This window comes from Saimiri boliviensis, chromosome 1 (assembly GCF_048565385.1).
Source record: "Saimiri boliviensis isolate mSaiBol1 chromosome 1, mSaiBol1.pri, whole genome shotgun sequence".
NCBI lineage: Eukaryota > Metazoa > Chordata > Mammalia > Primates > Cebidae > Saimiri > Saimiri boliviensis.
Genome location: NC_133449.1, coordinates 32941782 through 32955699, shown reverse-complemented (window position 1 = coordinate 32955699; position 13918 = coordinate 32941782). Strand labels below are relative to the sequence as shown.

The 13918-nt window shown below is 39.0% G+C and overlaps 1 protein-coding gene across 11 annotated transcripts in view; it reads right to left on the bottom strand.

The window, feature by feature from the left end:
• LTBP1 (latent transforming growth factor beta binding protein 1) overlaps window positions 1-13918 on the bottom strand; it is a 476883-nt gene that overhangs the window by 134412 nt on the left and 328553 nt on the right. For 8 of the 11 annotated variants that reach the window (XM_039478754.2, XM_039478757.2, XM_039478764.2 and 5 more), the window contains 5 exons: window positions 12839-13006; window positions 9255-9482; window positions 7204-7226; window positions 3105-3204; window positions 2512-2610 (listed from right to left, as the gene is read on the bottom strand). In XM_039478754.2, coding sequence (XP_039334688.1) covers window positions 2512-2610; window positions 3105-3204; window positions 7204-7226; window positions 9255-9482; window positions 12839-13006 — 618 coding nt within the window. The remainder of the gene's footprint in view (window positions 1-2511; window positions 2611-3104; window positions 3205-7203; window positions 7227-9254; window positions 9483-12838; window positions 13007-13918) is intronic. The other 3 variants (XM_039478768.2, XM_039478760.2, XM_010337514.3) reach the window with 1 other exon arrangement.

The window sequence follows — 13918 nt, the reverse complement described above, 5'->3', positions numbered from 1 at the left end:
TCTTTACTCCAGGCCATGGACTTCGCCTGGAACTGGCAGCCTGGCACCCAGGCTTCAGGTCATTCCTGGCTGCAAGGTAGGGTTTCACTGGGGACCCACCTCTTTCCACCCAGGAACCTGTCTGCCTCCCTCCATCAACATGTTGTCCACATGCCCAGGCTGTTTAGGCCAAGGGACACTTGCAAGCCCAACTCAAGCTCGCACTTGAGTTGCCCATGCTCATTGGTGCCCAATGTCCAGAGGGGACCAAGACAGCAGGGGGCTGGCATGTCGGTGCCGCCCCATGCACATGCACACGCACACCTGGCTGGGTTGCAACTGCACTTGGGCTTGGCCACAACTTTGCTCCACTCTGGAGCAGGTGCTGGCAACAGGAAGAGACCAAGGAGTGAGAGGAGGCACTTCTGAGTCTTCAGGGGAAGGGGAGCTTCCCAGAACCAAGAGATCAGGGATGCCCAGATGTGGAGCTGCAGCTAGGTGATTGCAGCTGTATGCTGAAGGACGAGGGTCCTATCCTACTGACTCAGTTAAGTGGCCAAAAGCTTAACATATGAGAATATTTCTATTAGAAAGGAACCACAACATTCTCCGAGGAGGGAATATTCTAAAGGAGGCTGCCAACTCTTCCATTTAGCTCCTGTAACACACTGCCAGCCTCATCCTGCAGTGCTATCATGAATTCAGTTAAAGTTGATGATGATATCTCTTAGTGACATTTTTTTTCTGACTCTAAAAATAACTGTTGAGTACATAAAATACGGAAAATAAAAAATATAAAACAAAACACCAAAATCTCTCAGATTACACTACCAAAAATAACCACTGCTAATTTCTAATGTACTTCCTCCCAGCATTTTCTCAATGTATATATGTCTTTTTAAAAACCTGGTATAATACTCTATATCTTTTTTTAAATATCCTTCATCTTAAGTTTAGCAATATTGTATGACCATTTTCTGCTAGATTTCAATAAAAGTTCTTAAAATATACTACATTTGGTGACAACACAATGTTCCAATGTATAGATGTAATATAATTATCTATGCCCCTGTAGTTCAATGTTCAGTTATTTCTATTTATTCTCTATTATACATTGTCTGTGACAGGTAACCACTTACATAAACTACTACCCACAGCCTTTGGGAACATTATTTCCTCAGACAAGATGTCTTAAAATGGAATCACTGAGTCAAAAGTTCTGAATAGTTTTAAAGTTTTTTATACATATTGCCAGTTTGTGCTTTTCAGTTTACACTCTGTGATGGTTAATTTCATGAGTCAACTGGACTGGGCTACGAGATGTCCAGACAGCTGATTACATATTTCTGGATGTGCCTGTGATGGTGTTTCTGGAAGAAAATAGCCTTTGAATTGTTAGACTGTGTAAAGAAGATCACCCTCAGCAGCGTGGGTGGGTATCCTCCTATCTGCTGGGAGATGAGCCCAAACACAACAAAAAGACTGAGGAAGGCAATCTGCTGGAACATCCATCTTCTCCTGCCCTCAGACACTGGCACACCAGGTATCCAGGCCTTCAGACTCAGACTGGCACTTATGCCATCAACTTCCCATATGCCACCAACTCCCCTTTCTCAGGCCTTTGGGTTTGCACTGGAACCACACCACCACCAATTTCCCAGGAAATTCTTAGCCTTCAGAATGGTGTGAGCCAATCCCTCACAATAAAACTCTTTCTGTCTATCTGCATTTATCCTGTTGGGAACGTCTCTCTGAAGAACCCCAACACATATTCCCTTCAGCAATGTGAGAGAGTCTCAATCTCATCCTAATAGAAGTAGTTTGGGTTTTACATACTAATTTGATAGAAATAAGGTATTACCCTATTCTAACTTGCCTTTCCTTGATTACCAGGAAATTTAAATTTTTCCATTATATGTTTCTTGGTATTATTTTTTTTCCTACAAATTATCTGATTGTATTATTTTTCCATTTCTCAATTGTTAGTATTTTTCCTATTGATTTATAAGAGCTCGACACACCTTAAGGATATGGACATTTAGAATTTTGCTTTTGTTTCAAAATATAAAACATTTGTATACATTTCACTCATGATTAAAATGTTTATAATCAAGAGCTTTGAAAATAAAAACAGATTGAAGAACATAAATATTATCCTTGATCCTGTATTAACTGGTGAGAAACGAACTGAACACTGATGTATTTTCTGTCTCTTTTTCTGTGTTTGTAAAAATTTTAGAAGTAAAATTGTAATCATTACACTGTATTCTGCAGTTATTAACAAATATCATGACGTATTTCTTCATATTACTCTTAAAACATTACTTTAGTACTATGTGATATTCCATTTCATAAGTACTATAATTTATTTACACACACTCTTTTTAAACAGTATTTAGATGATTTCCAAATATTTGCTATTATGACTAATGTTGCCATGAGCAAGCTTATAAATTTGATACTGCATTGAAAATGAAGCTCTGCCTCACGTCTCCTCTGTGGGATATATAACATAACAAATACTGCACCAACCTGTCACTTGAGTGGGTGCAATCACTTGGCTGGCACTAGATGTGGAAGCTTCAGGAGCTACTTCAACAGGCACAGGAGGTGATGTTTTCTCAATCACTACTATATGAGGAAGCAGGGGATACAAAGAAAATTAAAGCCTGTTCTGTGCACTGAGATCTCATTTCAAAATGCAAGCATAATTTAGTCCAGCAATATATTGCAGCATTTCTTGGATATAAAGAACTGCTCTATGTCCTGAAAGCTCATGGTATTAATCTATCGCTCTGGGTTCAACATTTAGCAAGAATACCTGAGTGATGCAGAAGCCAAAAAAATGATTGTTTATCAAATGATAACCTTCAATAATGTTTGAATAGTATATACCACTCCTGATCACAGAAAACAGTAAAAAACAAACAAAAAAACCCATGTATCTTCCCTGCTTCAATACTTACAGTGCTGTAATTACACTAACATTATATATTACTATGCTTAACACTGAACTTTGGTTATAAAGTCTAGTAATTTACCACACAAAATCAAAGACAAAAATTTCCCTTCTTACATTTGTATTCAGCATACTCTGACAAACAGCACAGATCAACACAGGTTACCTGGAAACTGTGGATTCAGATGAATTGTTGAAATGCCTGGAGACAGCTGGGGTTGACCAGGCTCAAGTTTGGTTTTCTCCTGATCCAGTGAAGATATTTCCTGGATGGTTGTATTTTAAAAGAGAACAAGAAAGAAAAAGACAATTGAAAGTTGAAATTATTTTTAGTTTCCCACATATTACTATTTTTATTTAATATTGTTAGAGAGGCAAAGAACTATCATATGACTGTACCTGTATGATTTCATGAAATTACAAAAACAGTAACAAAAACATGGATGTGGTACTACTATGAGAAGCCCTAAATGCTTCTGAGTGGTGCTGATCCATGCACATACTCAGCCATTTCCCTGAGGCCCAAAGTCTGACCTTGTAAGTAAATGCCTTGGCCCAGGGGTCCATATTTGGTCTGCAACAGGGCAAAACTAACCTCAAGAGATGACTAAAGCTTCACTTCATTCACATGTGGCTCTGCCCCACTAAGATGACCAGCCACAGTTTGCAGATTAAATAATGGATATGGCAGATGTGCCATAACAAAGAACACATGGTAAGCTAAAATATTTTAAACCAGTCAGTCACTATGGCCTCCTTTAACCTCATGTCTGATAACTTTACAACTCCAGCTCTCTGAACAGTGGTAGTCAGGCAGAGCAACAGAAATATGCCGGTTAGGAGAAGAATTTGGGGCTTCATCACACATCTTGGTGCCCAGGCTTGTCTCAAGCAGAGAAGCAGTCCAGCTTTAGTGGCTCAGCTTCCTGCTACAACCGTGCAGGTTCATGCAGACTCAACAATTAGTCTAGTTAAGGATCTGTGACTTCACTCACACCAGAGTGGGACCAGAGAGTTCATATCATCACGACATTAAAGTATTCATCAAATTACTTGGTTACTCTCCTCTTCCAGAAAGCTTACTCGTCTGGCTTCTGTTAACACTCTTTTCTCTTGGCTTCAAGTATCACCTCTTTCCTAAAATTGTCTGTCTGAGTATCTCCTCACAAATCCAATTTTGTAAGCGTAAATGCTTACAGGGTAAGTCCATTTAGATATCCCACAAATACCTCAAGCCCATCCCCTTCAAAACCATCCAGGCTTTCATTCCAACTTCATTTCTGCCAATGCCACAGTCATTAATCTATCCCATCCAGGTTTAAAGTCACTTTTTACTCCTCCCTCTTTCGTTCTTCATTGCAAGTCCCATCCACTGTCACTTTTTCTTAGAGCTGTTCACCCTTTTTCATATCCATAGACCCTACCACCCCAGGCTGGACTCACTCTCATTCTTGGTTTATTGTAATAACCTAACTGGCTTCCTTTTTCTTCTTGATGTGCATAGTCCTACCAAAATTCATCTCCTACAAATATTGAGCACTTAGTAGTTTTTTCCACATTTCCTCTGTCTTCTTAAGAATATACACTAGCTTTCTCTTATTTATTTATTTATTTATTTATTTTGAGACAGAGTCTCACTCTGTTGCCAGGTGCCAGGCTGGAGTGCAATGGTACAATCTCGGCTCACTGCAACCTCTGCCTCCTAGGTTCAAGCAATTCTCCTGCCTCAGCCTCCCGAATAGCTGGGACTACAGACGCACACCACCATGCCCAGCTAATTTTTGTATTTTTAGTAGAGACAGGTTTCACCAGGTTGGCCAGGATGGTGTCAATCTCTTGACCTTGTGATCTGCCTGCCTTGGCCTCCCGAAGCGCTGGGATTACAGGCGTGAGCCACCGTGCCTGGCCTATATACTAGCTTCTATGACTTATTAGAGGTGACCTCCACCAGTCTCGATTGCACTCCATTCCCTGCAGCCATGGCCAGTGCCAACAAGGAACAGACCACGATCAGGTGTTAATCCACCCCTGCAGTTTACAGACAGAATTTCCCCCACCACTTTGAGGCAGCAGACTTCCTAATCTACACCACGTCTACATTTAATGAATAGGGTCCAGTCAAGAAGCAAAGCATTGCTGCTGATTCCAACAGCAGTTTGGTAGGCTAAGCCTTGCAGAGCAGTCCCCACTTCTGCTTCTGACCAAGTCCTTCATGACCCTTGCTGCCCCCTCCTCCACACCTTTGCACATCTCTGGGCTATCCTCTCTTTTCTTCATCCATCCCATAACATCACGAGACTTTTGTAAAGACCAAGACAACAAAGACTATGATTGTATTTTTCATACTATCTCCTCCCCAAATAAAAGACAGTAAAAGTATACAAGAAAATTTTTTAGGATCTCTTTTAGATTCTTTTTTTTTTTTGAGACGGAGTTTTGCTCTTGTTACCCAGGCTGGAGTGCAATGGCGCGATCTTGGCTCGCCGCAACCTCCGCCTCCTGGGTTTAGGCAATTCTCCTGCCTCAGCCTCCTGAGTAGCTGGGATTACAGGCACGTGCCACCATGCCCAGCTAATTTTTTTTGTATTTTTAGTAGAGACGGGGTTTCACCATGTTGACCAGGACGGTCTCAATCTCTTGACCTCGTGATCCACCCACCTCGGCCTCCCAAAGTGCTGGGATTACAGGCTTGAGCCACCGCGCCCGGCCCTCTTTTAGATTCCTAATGAGAGGTATTAAATTCAATCATAAAGAGAGAATAACTGAGTTATGATGAGGCTGTCAGGCCACTGGCTGGTTCACCTACAAGCTAAATAATTCCTCCCATATATCAATCAGAACTAAATTCAAATGCTAAGAGCTTCAAATGTACACATAAAATACACATATCTGTTATACTTTTTGGGGGCTCAAAATACTCTTCCCGAATACATTCATTCTTCCTGAACGAATGCTATCACTCCGAAATCATACGCCTCTTTTTCTTGATTCTTTCAGCACTTATGTTATGACATATATGTTACTCTATCCCATATTTATAAGCTAAAGATTTAGAACACTATTTAAAATAATTTATGTATGTATTGTCTCATCTAAATTCTAATAATGTATTCTTGTCAGTTAAAAGAATGATACATAAACATATAAACATTTAATGATTACCTAATTTCCATGTAATTATTATGGGGAAGTAGGAGATAAAAAGAAAATTAAAGCCTGTTACGTGCATTGAGATCCCATTTCAAAATGCAAGCATAATTTAGTCTAGCAATATATCACAGTAGTTCCCGGACATAAGTTCATTAATGAATGTATCATTAAAAAAAGAAAGCAAGATTATGAGAAAGAACAATATTACATAAATAGGACTTAGATCCAGAAAGTATTTACATTTCCTACTAAAATGTCTCACAATTCATAGCCCTGTTTTATGCCCAAAAGCCAATAGACTAATTTTTTAAAGAGTAACATTCTAGTATTTGATTGTAACTTTTAAGTGTAAGTTCTGTTCTAACTATATTCAAACATATATGTTAAATTTTAGTTGAATTAAGAAGTACCTCACTAACTATATATGTGCTCTAAGAATACATGATTACCGGGGCCGGGCGCGGGGGCTCAAGCCTGTAATCCCAGCACTTTGGGAAGCCAAGGCGGGTGGATCATGAGGTCAAGAGATCGAGACCATCCCGGTCAACATGGTGAAACCCTGTCTCTACTAAAAATACAAAAAATTAGCTGGGCATGGTGGTGCATGCCTGTAATCCCAGCTACTCGGGAGGCTGAGGCAGGAGAATTGCCTGAACCCAGGAGGCGGAGGCTGCGGTGAGCCGAGATCTCGCCATTGCACTCCAGCCTGGGTAACAAGAGCGAAACTCCGTCTCCAAAAAAAAAAAAAAAAAAAAAAAGAATACATGATTACCTAAACATGTCACAGCTTTTCTTTCACAGATGGTCCAGGCCATCAGGTGACATTGAATTATATTGATGTTCCTGATTCCCATTAGTTCACCATTTTCTTCTCACTAGAATTGAGGCTTCATGAAAGTAGAGAGTTTGGTCCTATTTGTCCTCCACTGTTTTTTAACACTGAGGATAGTGCCAGTCTATAACAATGGCTCAATAAATTTTTTTGAATAACTGAATGCTATATTAACTTAAACCAAATGATGCCAAATTTAATTATTAAAAATCCATACATATTCTAATAGAAAATCATTTTGAAGGTTGAAAAGGAAAAGACTTGCAAATGGTGAATAAATTACCTTTTCAGGGGGTGCAGTTGCCACTAAAAACAGAAAAGAAAAAGGGTATTAGTAAGATTTAAGACAATTCAGTCTATTATAGTTCAATTTTTCAAAAGCTGTAGAAGTCTAGTATCTCTATAAAAGGATTAAGAACCAAACTTAAGCAAATGTAGAATTAAAATCATCTGCCATTTGAGGGAATTTTACACATGACCAACAGAACTCTAAATGCTGGTACTCCTCAGCTACAGGAGCACACGGAGATGTGAGTAAGTCTTTCAAACCCTTCCAAAATTGAAATTAAACTAAAAAGCTAAAGAAGGCAATACCTTCTGGTACATCATCATTTTATGCCTTATCTCAATTATGTAAACTTTCCATATCTTAGAAAACAACATTTTCATTAATTGGTGAAAGGGTTATCCTTATGGTATATAATGCTTGAAATGCTTTCTGGTGTCAATGTTAAAAAAGAATGTCACTTATTTCAATAAGAGAAATGAGAGTATGTGCTGCATCCTTTATGTATTCCAACCTTTAATGAAGCCCCGTGAATATTTTCAGAAAGATATGCTAACTAAATTACGAAAAAGAATCTCAAAGCCAGTAAGAACCAATTACAGATTAGTAGCAATATATTGAACAAATCACACATTACACAATCATAAACATTATTGTGAGGGTGTTCGTGATGCCTTTGTATTTTTAAAGACTTCATTAATCAGTCCTTCATTTTAGTTCTAAAGCCCTGGATTAACATTCACCAGGATTTTTCTCCACAAACATTAATTTACAGGTTGGGTAGATGTCTTTACTCCTGAAAGCAATCAGGGTACCAGATAAATTAAAATCACTGCTGAAATATTCTTGGGGTTGGAGAAAGTCAATTAACCTTTTTTTCTCCCTAACCCTCCACCAAGAAGGTCCTGAGGCAAAATCTGGAACTAGAGCCTATTTCCTCCTGCCTGTGCAAACAGTGAACAGTTGCAAACATCTGGTTGTGACAGTAAGTGTCTAGGGGCAAACTGATGAATACTGTCAATTTCAGCTGAGGTTCTGCCTGTTCTGCCTAAGCAAGGAAGAAACGCAGAGAGTGAAAGCATAGACTCAAATAGGCCAGAACACACAAACGTTCAGAGCCCAGAAAAATAGCCTGCCCTACCAAGAAGAAGGCTGTACCAAGCTCCCAACTCAGTGCCAGCCTGGGCACTCTACCTCCTCAACAGCACCCAAAAATGGCCCTCTGAATTCTAACCTAAGAATCAACTGTGAAAAGCCAACAGGAGCTTTATTAAAGAAAATTTGTTTATTCTATACAAATCTAAAATGTTTGTTCTTTCTGAGGTGAAAATTTTTGTAAGCAAGATAAATGATGTTATCAGATATTGCTGGTTTATATAGAGACAGGGATGATCCCGCATCCTGAATGCCAGAGAGGGAGTCAAATTCTATTTTCTTGACTCCCTCTCAAGTATAAGGCCTGAAACTATTTCCTTGGGAAAATGTGCTCCTTGGTCACAGGTCCCATTACATACTCTCTGGCAAATCATGTCCCTTCTCCAGGTCTCAGGTTTCTCAGAGGGTAAATGGAAGAACCACACTAGGTGCTCACCAGATCTCTTCAACTGACAATCATTTAGCTTCCTTCATTTCACCCTCCATTATCCCTGACTGCCCCTTAGAATGCCGTAACTTTTGTAAAGCCTGTGGATACCACTTCATAAATATTTGTTAAATGGCCTTCTAGACAAGAAATGAATTAGGGCTATTCCCTGAAGGATCTAAATCACGTTCCAGGAACAAACGCCAAGAAAAAGTAGCCCCCAAACAGCAAGAAGACATTCTGAAATTACCGTGGAATATTGTTATCTACTAGGTACACACTATTCTAGAACAGTGGTTAAACATCTTATAATACACAGGGCAACCCCCAATCAAAGAATTCTCCACCCTAGAATATCAATAGTGCTGAGGCTGAAAAACTCTGTTCTAGAGGGTTATAAACAGGGAAATAAAAGCGAAGACATGCAGATAGATGTCTAGAGTCCATGATCCATCACCACTCTCACCTTCTGGCTCCGCCACTCCTGGCCCGTGTTCCCGGGAGAAGGTCAGGGCCTCCACTGGCTCTTCCTTGGCTGGGAGAGGTGGAGGATGAGTACTTTTAGCAACAGGTTGAGTGTTCTTTGGCTTGACAAATACAGGTCCTTTACCTACATGGTGATGGATTGGCCTGCGTCTATGAACGCCAGAAACCGTATAACCCATTCCACCAGGACAGATTTCCTTAAAAGCAGCTAGATTTGGGATGGGAAAATATTCCTTTTAAAAATCTAACAGTGCAAACTTATACAGAGGAAAATATCATGATGAATAGCTCTTAATAAATCATAAGTAATATAGTTACATTTTAAAACTTCAAAAACAGGTGTAAAATGTAAGGCAATTGCTCAAATTTCTGATAAACTTGCATATTTACAGAAAAAAAATCCAACCCTTTTTTTACTAAACATTTCTCCATCTGTTAATTCCTTATCCTACCCAATCAGAATATATATATATTACGTAGAGCATATAATTAGCATATCTTTTATATATCACATAATATACATAGTCGTCCCTCAGTATCTATGAGGGATTAGTTCTAGGACACCCCCGTGGATACCAAAATCTGCAATGCTCAAGTCCCTTACAGTCCCTTACATAAAACTGCATAGTATGATCAGCCCTACATATCTGGTTCTGTATCCATAGATTCAACCAACCAATTGGGTTGAAGCCACTGACACGTAACCATGGTAACAGAAGGATTTATATATATATATATATACATAAAATCAGCAACCACTTAGGAAATATTATATATCATATTATTAGGTTATACATTAGGAGATACTTCATATATAGAAGACACTATATGTATTATATATGTCTTATGTTGTGTGTATATGTGTTAGCAACAAAAACCAGGCTTTCTTTTTTTTCCTGCTTTGGTATAATTTCATTACTTATTCACAAAGAGCTCAGTGACATTTGTCTAAGATGAAGAGCCATAAGGTTACAAAAACAAAAATCACTATTCAGGGAAATGAGACGCTGAAATCCTCACAGTTTGTCTCTAGCTGCAGAACACAAAGGGCTCTGCCAAAATGCCATGTGTCAGCTGTTAAGAGGATGTTGATTAAGGAGGACTGAAAAGGGGAAGGGTTTCCGAAGGGGAGAGTCTTGGAATAGTGAGGAAGAGTCCAGAGAAGTGAGATGTGCTGGAGATGATAGGTAAAAATCAAGAAAAAAGGGAAATGCCAAATACAGATGTAGCTATTTTCAAGTAAAGGAACAACAACTGGGAAAAACCTGGCCGTGACCAGCTCGTTTAATTACCCAGAAGCCAAGGAGATACTCTGTGCCCTGGGATCACTATCATTGCCAAAAAAAAAAAAAAAAAAAAAAAAAAAAAAGTGGTTTTGTATTCCTTAAAAAAAAAAAAAAAAAAAAAAAGTAGACTCAGCACATGTGATTTGCTAACCACCACAGCGTAATCCCCATGAATAAGTGAGGGGGAAAGGAAAGGGGGAGAAGCGGGTGAAAACAGTGTGTGGCCTTCAGAGGAAAAATCCACCTAATCCCTTTGGTGTTGGTGTTGGAGGCAAGTTACCAAATGCAGACACCAAGGAGCTTATGGTTAACTTTTTTATTTCTACTTTTAAAATTGAAAGTAAAATAAGTCATTTCTCACTTTCACTGAACAAGAGATCTTCTATTGAATGTTTGGGACCTAAAATTAGTTCTCAATAAAAAGAAAACTAAAAATACTAAAATTATAGTATGCTACAATATTGTTTTTCTAAGGATCACACACTAAATGGTAGAACTTCATTCTTATGTTTAATTACAAAATACAATTTTACTTGAAAAGATGTTTCCAGAAGAAAATATGATTTTAAAACCCAAGTTTAAAGAATTAATGAACTAAATATTTTTAATGAAAATCACCATATAACTAAAAATTAAGTGCAAAAATTTTATCTTGAATATTATTTTCAAATTTATTGACAGTACTGGAGAGGAGTATCCCTGAGCTACAGTCACCATTTCAATTTATGCTTCAGGAAAGGATTACAAAGCTATCAAAACTGAGCTTCTACTTGTACCCCTGAACTTAAAAGTTAAAAATTTAAAAACTTTAAAAAAATTAAAAACACATTATACACACACAATAATATGCATAATAAATTCACAAACTAAAAGCTTAAAAAATTGAACTTCAAGAAAAATGTGTCTATAAATTATAAAGATTATTTACATGATCATTAATTTTTAATAATGAGTGGATCACATGGCATGAGAGGGTACTAGGACCTTTTGGAGGCCTTAAATTATCTAGTCTATCAATATACCAACAACGTTGTATAATCCTTTGCCTTAACACAGTTCTTTCTGGTTCTAACCATAAACAAAAGTAGATCATGACACTTATATTTAAATCTTGTCTGCTATCTTGTAAGTTACAGCTTTAAGACGCTACATGGCCCTGTGAGAGTTAAGACACTTCCCTAAGTGGGAAGCATCTTATCAAACATGCAATTGAATACACTATTTTATGCCCATCCCAAGTAGTGAAATTGAGGTTATTCCTTGTTAATATCAGGTCTAATACTTTCAGGTTACATTTCTTTCTCTTCCATGTAACTACTTGATCCTCCTTGAGAAATTGGGTGGTTCATTGGTAGAAGTGAGGTATTTAAAGAGAGAAATTTGCCTTCTCAGGATGTACAGCAATTATGCACCAAACTGAAGGATAAAGAATAATCTACTTCTTAATACTCAACTCTTATAGTTTTTAGGAGTTTTGGCAAGATCTGCCCTTAAGTTATTAATCTTCACAGCATAAATTCAATCATGAATATAATTCCCTCCATTTCCAATTAAAGAAATTAAGCACAATACTCAATAAATGAATAAATGAGTCAACTGCACGAAGTCTAGTTACTCTGAACTGATAAACAGCCAATCATTAGAAAAGCACATGACCAAAGCCGGGCACGGTGGCTCACGCCTGTAATCCCAGCACTTTGGGAGGCCGGGGCGGGTGGATCACGAGGTCAAGAGATCGAGACCATCCTGGTCAACAGGGTGAAACCCCGTCTCTACTAAAAATACAAAAAATTAGCTGGGCATGGTGGCACGTGCCTGTAATCCCAGCTACTCAGGAGGCTGAGGCAGGAGAATTGCCTGAACCCGGGAGGCGGAGGTTGCAGTGAGCCGAGATCACGCCATTGCACTCCAGCCTGGGTAACAAGAGCGAAACTCCATCTCAAAAAAAAAAAAAAAAAAGAAAAAAAAAGAAAAGCACATGGCCTAGCAGAGCCTTCTCAGACTCAGAGTCCTGGAGGTTGAAGATAAAATATAATGGATTTTCTTAATATTCAAGAGAAAGTCTAATGTCACACAGAAATGGGAAAATCTCTTTGCACATAATTTTCCCACTGATTCAACCTTGTACATCTACAGTTTCTATAAAAGTGACAAAAATGTTTACATTGTATTATTAAAAAGTAAAGTCAGAAACCAAAAATGACCCAAGTTGCCAAAGTTGTCCTCTGTATTCATGTGGCTGGGAATATATGTGCACATCCAGCTGGGCGTGTCTTACCTGTGCCTGGAAGGGGACATTTCTCACAGTGTGGGCCCCAGGCCTTGCCCACACTACAACAGCAAAGCTGCTTGGTGAGGTGAACAGACAGAGGGTGCATACATTGTCTTCCAGAACTGACAAGTCTGAAACAGGGCCCTTTCTCTTCCGAGATCACAGGGGGATCAGCTGAAGCAGAGAGATAAAGTGTGACATCACATGAGAAACCAAAACTACACTGGCTTTCCAAATGACAGTAACATTAATCCTAAGGTATGAATTAAAAACCGTACTTCAGAAAAATCTGTCTAGATTTACAGCATCACCTTTCTTCATGAAAAACCAGTTTACCATATGAGTTTTAGAGTCAGGGCACCAAAAGTTGTGACAGTGGTTGTCCCTGTCCCTCTCTTCTTCCATTTCAGCAAGCATGCAATTAGGTATGTGTGCAAAAGTGAAGAGAAAATCTCAACAAAAATCCACCTACCCAAATAAACCTAGTCATGTGCTATCAAAATCACTACCTAATTTTCTATATTTAACCACAGTAGAGATAACTCTAGGCCAGCATTTAGTGAATAACCAGGAACTATGGAGAATGAGGAAGATGGCTGATGCTGCAAGCCAGCATCTGTTCTTCTCACCCCAGGGACGTGAGAGCTTGCAGAGCCCATCAGGTCTCAGCCTAGGCCAGCCAGTGAACATGAATGGGAGGCAGAAAGTGGTTTCTGATTTGGAGTGCCACACACAAGGCCCCGGTTCTAGCCAGGCAGCACACCAGAGAAGGAAGAGATGATGTGATCAGTTCCTCAGAAAACATTGCAAAAGTATACTAGGCTACAGCTATCCAACGCCTCAACTCTAATCCTAATCTTCTGCTATACATTTAGTGGAGAAGAGTTCATCAACGTAACAGTTAGGTAAGTAAAACACAGCCCTGCCTTCAAGAAGTTCATCTTCTAATGCAAGTATGGATGGATTGTGTTCTACAGAACCAGGTCCAGGTCAAGTCAAAGGTGCCGAATGGGACAGTTTGGTGTCTCCCTCTGTCCATTCCCCAAATCCAGCCAAAGCCTTTCTCTCTCGTATCACCATCCAAAT